Consider the following 5368-nt stretch of genomic DNA (forward strand, 5'->3'; position numbering starts at 1 on the left):
GATGTGGAGTGCACTTCTGCAGTTCGGAGTCCTATTAGCTGATGGCTCCCAGCCACAGGGGTGCATGGTGTGCCCCCGCAGCTGGGATCCCCAACCAGCTGACAGGGCTTCCAGCCATGAGAGCTTGCTACTAGCCAGTGCAGAGGGAGCTTGAGATTATGATCCCCCTGCATTAAGGTGTAATGGAATCTAGACCTCAGTCCCACAATCGCACCTCCTGATTACGGGGATTGTGCATCAGATTCCATCATGCCTTTTACTTTTACATCTGCCGGGGCCTTAGGGCTAGATTCTATTCTGCCTTTTGCAAGTCCCTGAAAATTCTATTAAAAGCATCTACTTCTGTAACATGCTGTCATCTATGACTAAGATGCAGAAAAAAGACAGCGATAAGAAGTATTAAGTTTTTCTGGGCTCACTCAGCTTGGAATAGGATTGTCCTTAGACATCTAATAGGTGGGAAAGGGTCTGGCCCTTTGTCTTCAAAGTACCTAAATCACTTTTGGACAAGGGACTTGCATATTTTACAGAAGCAATAATTAATGTTGATGGAGTCCTTGAATGGAAGTGCAAATTATTTTCATTATTATCATTTTTAAGCTAGCATAGGGTGGAAGCACTGAAATCAGTTCCAGAGAACGATGATTCTGTAAGACAAAATCTAGAAACTTACACTTTGTATTTGTAAGGAGATGTCTCTTGAATTCCTTAGAAAAAAAAATACTTCAAGATCTAAGGGTGGACACACAAAGCAGTATTTAAATGTTGTTATACATTATCACTTGAATATGAAAAGTGATTCAGACTAGTGATTCTGGTGGAACTGTCAAAGCAGACCTACCATTTCCTATTACATTATTTGGGAACTCTCTGTGTTCAGCAGATTTGAAAAGAAGATGATATTCTTTAAGTGCCTAATTCAGGCACGCAAGTTCAACCCTTAATTTCTTTTAGGTGTGCCATGCAGTAAGACCACTATGGCAGAGTTGCATTGGTGTTAAGTACTGCTTCTCTAACCTTGCTAATTTGGAATCATAAAAATATTTGTGGTTTTATCCCTACTTCAGCCTTTAACCCATTTTCTCCCTGCCTCCCCTGTTCCACCTGTGTACCTACATAAAACCTTACAAAAACCTTATTGCATAGCTTCTGTGTTGTAAAAGAAGTCAGAAACCTCACCAGTCCTTTGAATGGCTAAATTCAAGATGCTTAAAATTTATATTTACCTGTCCTAAAATAAACCCACAAATCCCTGTTACAGTATTAATGTTCTATTGTCTGTGTCTCAAGTGTTTTAAAAGAAAGCTGGCATCTTTTCAAAACTGGCATGTAGAACATTGCGTAGCATGTAGTGTAGTTTAAATTTCTTTTGCATCTGTGCTACTCATCCAAAGTTAATTTGATTAGTCGATGTTTTTCACTTCATGCCACCTTATTAAGAGATCTGCATTAAAAGTATGTGCTCTACCTTTCTCATTTCAGAAGAAATGATCTAGCCTGCAGGCCTCACTCTTGGCACGCAACCAAATTCACAGAGAATCAGCCTGAGACAGCCACGTCACAGCTCTCCTCAACCAATCTCTGCACTTCATGGCACTCCCGGTATCATGCTAGGTGAGTTTCTGTTTAAGTTACATGCACCAAGCTCCAACGGTAAGAAAATAATAATGTGGCTCACATTCATGTTTTTAACCCATAAATATGGAATTATGCTTTTCTTGTTTTTTGTTATCATTCTTAAAATATAGAGGTGTATACTGAAAACTTCAAGATGGGTGAAGGCTGGTAAATATAGTTCAGAAATATTTTGGTATATGTATGTGTGTAAATAAAGATAAGAATAATGGTTTTGATTGCAGTTTTCTTCTTGCATTTCCTTTCAACTTTGGTATCTTAATTTTTTGTTCTATCTACAGAAGGAAGGGGTGTACTAAATGCACTAACTTCCTATGGTATTTCTTGAAAGCATTATTCCTTGAAAAGCAATATTAATTATTTTCCTCTTAGACATTAAGATATTGTCCGTTTCATTAGTGAAATTACTTTCTGTAACCTGATCATCGCAACAGTACATGTTAGTGCTTGGCCTTTTATGAACTGCTACAGACAGTTCTCGTCTCCCTCCTTATTTAAAACATTTATTTATTAGTCTCTTCCCGCACTATGAAAGGAAGACTAAGATATTTGCAGTTTGGGTTATGTAGCACTTTATTCTTCATTTGGTATAGTATATTAGGATCTGATTAAAGGCTCTTATCTCCTGCTTATAAATTAATTCTATAGCATTTTCATGAAGTTTATTGCTGTTTTTCTCCAATTTAACTCCCATTTGGGACACAGTTAAGCTTGGGGAAATCACTCTGGAATACAGTCGTAATTTACAAAATCTTTCTATACATTCTTCAACATAGTTTCCTTTTGTTAATATTTCATATCAAAAAAGCCTTTGAATTATTTAGTTTTATGAAACTTTAATAATTTGCTTTTTTTAGGAATTCCCTGCTATTTTTAAATAATTTGGACGGTTCTTAAACAGTAATATTGGTATTAATTTTATAAAAGAAAAAAAATCCCCTCATTTTGATCTCCTTGCTCTGTCTTCCCTTTGTAACATGTTACTGCCAGAAGCGTATTTGCATATTATATTTCCCTACCTCTTGATAACTCTTCCTCTCAGTTTATGTAGAATTGTGCCATGTACTTTAATAACACATAAACAGTCCGAATTCCATTTACATTGCTGAAGATAGCAACACACCACAGAGAGAAGTCCAGTAACAGCTTGAACTTAAGAATTTTAGTTCTCATTTATTATATTCGTTTTATATCATGCTATTTTAGAAATCATTGCTGTATCTTTCGACTCAAGTATTACCTTGGTTTGTGCTTTCTGTGTTTCTCTGGTGGCCATTCAAGTATAATTTAGAGATCCCAGGACATTTTTCTCTACTCTGAGAACATTTAGAACATGATCTGGAGACCTTCTGATGAGAGCTGGCTGAAACTCAGGATTTCCGAAATTCGATTTAGATCTGATTTGGAATAGAATCCCGTTTGTTTTTCCAGTCTTCCCAATCAGAAAGTAAAATAAAATTATTTTTTTAAAAATACCAAGGCATAGTGTATCAAAACAAAATAATGCTCCCTGGGACCCCAGCACTTTGACTGACATTTACAACAATGAAAATGACAAAAATGCTAGCATTTGGGACTCCTGGGTAGTCCCATAATGTGAACTACCCCAGGCAAGACTTTCACTCTCTTGGAAAGTTGATTCCACCAGAATCACTGGTCTAAGTTCTTGAGTTTGCATAAGGCATTCCTCAAATCCTCTGGACCCTATCTTGAGCTGGGACTACTAATCACAGACCTGGCAAGCTGGAAGTACTGAGGTGGACTTTCAGTGACCACAGCTCTGAGATAGCCCCCAGAGTGCTACAGCACCATGGGGTGGTTTGAGATCTTTTCAAGGGTGTTTCAGAGCGCTAGCACAGGTAGGTGTACAAATATGTTTTGCAAGATAATCCGAGTGATTTCAGATAGGACTCTATAGTGTCAGAATATTCTGCCCTGTTGCGTTCTTTCCGAGCTGTTTGCTACAGGCGAATTGCTCTATTATTTTTTTCTGTAATCAAAAAATGAGTGAAAACTAAGAGTTGGCATTTTCTGAAAGGGGCCTTAACCCTAAAATGGTTGAGAACCACTGCCCTAGATTGCAAGAGCTGCATTAGGATCTTCAGAACTTCTGGATTCCATGGCTGGGAGCCTTGAGAGCCCACTTGGAATGATGGGCTGTCTTTACCTGTGCTTCAGGGTGGGGGGGCGCTTTAATTAGAGCAGCTCTTAGGAACTGCTCTAATTAACCGCCCACAGCATTTGTGTATTCAGTGTCCCCTGCATGAAAATGGCAGGGAGAGCAATGTAAAGTTCCTTCAATGAGCTTTAGTTAAAGTGCCCCCACCGCCATTTTGAAGCAGAGGGATGCAGAATACGCATGAGGCCGAGGCTGCTGGAGTGTGCTGTTTAGCATGCTCCATCAGGCTCGATTTGTGAAGTCTGTTTTGACGTGTGCTAATTAGCACTCTTCGGAGCAGACATTGGATATGTTTATAGGTGCCCATGACTTTTAGGTTCTCAGATCCATAAAATCATCTTCCCATCCCCCACCCCCAACTTCACCCAAGCGAAAGACCCTGAAAGCACAGGCTTCTCAAGAGACTGCCAAGAATCCAGGCAGAAACTGCAGAAGCCTGCCTGTGATTTTGGAGTCAGTGAACATGCACTAATCTGGAACACTTCTATGAAACGTCTTGGTTTTGATATATCAGCATTTCCCTACTTAACTTTGTTTTGGCAGGGTTAGGGAATCCACTCAATGTTACTGTTTACCACTAGCAGTTCCAGTTTGGATCCAGATTAGAATTAGCACAAAGAATGCCAGTCTCTTGACTCTGATCAGAGCCAAGCACTTTGATAAAATTTAGCAGCCAGGCCCAGTGTCCTGGCCTATGCTTTTTATCAGTAAAGAGAATTCTAGTGCCCAAGATATTTTTTGTGGCCACATACAGATATTCAGTTGCTGCTTACCCAGGAGAAGCCACTAGTGTACAGGTATTCAAGATTTTACTTCCAGAGCAAAAATAGAGAAAAAAACCCTTAGAACAACCAGCATTAAATCAGTCATAGGAAAGCAAATTTCCATACATATTTTCTTCTGAGAAGCTGTAGAACAGTCCTCTGGCAGTACTTTGCCCGATCACTCCCTTCTCCCCCTCCCCTCTCCCTGACAAGTCCAGAGAGTACTTGGGTTGAGCAGTGCTCCAGCTGAGCAGGGAGCCTCTTCCCAATCCCCTCATTACGTTTCAGGGAGACAGTCTGGGTCAGCCAGTTAGGGCTGCCCTGTGCACCACTCTCACTTTGTTGGTAGGCAGACTGGGAGCCCATGTTGCAGGCTGAGATGTGTGCCCAGGGGGTGGCCCTGGGTGCATAGTGGCTCAGCATTTAAATGTCTGTTCAGGGGTCTCTGGGTAAGTTTTTTAACCAAAAAACAAACCCAGAATAATTTTCCCAGGTCATTTGAACATGTGTATACAGCCTGTGTGAGCACTGTGTTTACTTTCTTTACTATTATCAAAATTCTTTTAATTCCTTAATGAATGCATGGAATACCATATATATATATATGGTATTCCATATATGGCATTCCACTGTCATATATATATTATTATACGTGTGTGTGTGTGTGGGTGACAGTGTGTCCTATCATTAAAATTGTTTTAGAAAAGAAAAACTGATACTAATTTATACATTTTCCGTGCTTTATGTGAACTGTTTCTCATGTCTTATCACCTTTCTATAATTAAACACC

General features: G+C 39.5%; 1 protein-coding gene across 4 annotated transcripts in view; it reads left to right on the forward strand.

Moving 5' to 3' along the window:
- The window catches only part of SHROOM2 (shroom family member 2), a 298183-nt gene that overhangs the window by 198986 nt on the left and 93829 nt on the right, over positions 1 to 5368 (forward strand). For all 4 annotated transcript variants that reach the window (XM_019524302.1, XM_019524299.1, XM_019524301.1 and 1 more), the window contains one exon: positions 1483 to 1614. In XM_019524302.1, the coding sequence (XP_019379847.1) occupies positions 1483 to 1614 (132 nt within the window). The remainder of the gene's footprint in view (positions 1 to 1482; positions 1615 to 5368) is intronic.

The sequence above is a fragment of the Gavialis gangeticus genome, unplaced genomic scaffold (assembly GCF_001723915.1).
Source record: "Gavialis gangeticus isolate Ggan-Ray unplaced genomic scaffold, GavGan_comp1, whole genome shotgun sequence".
NCBI classification, from domain to species: Eukaryota; Metazoa; Chordata; order Crocodylia; family Gavialidae; genus Gavialis; species Gavialis gangeticus.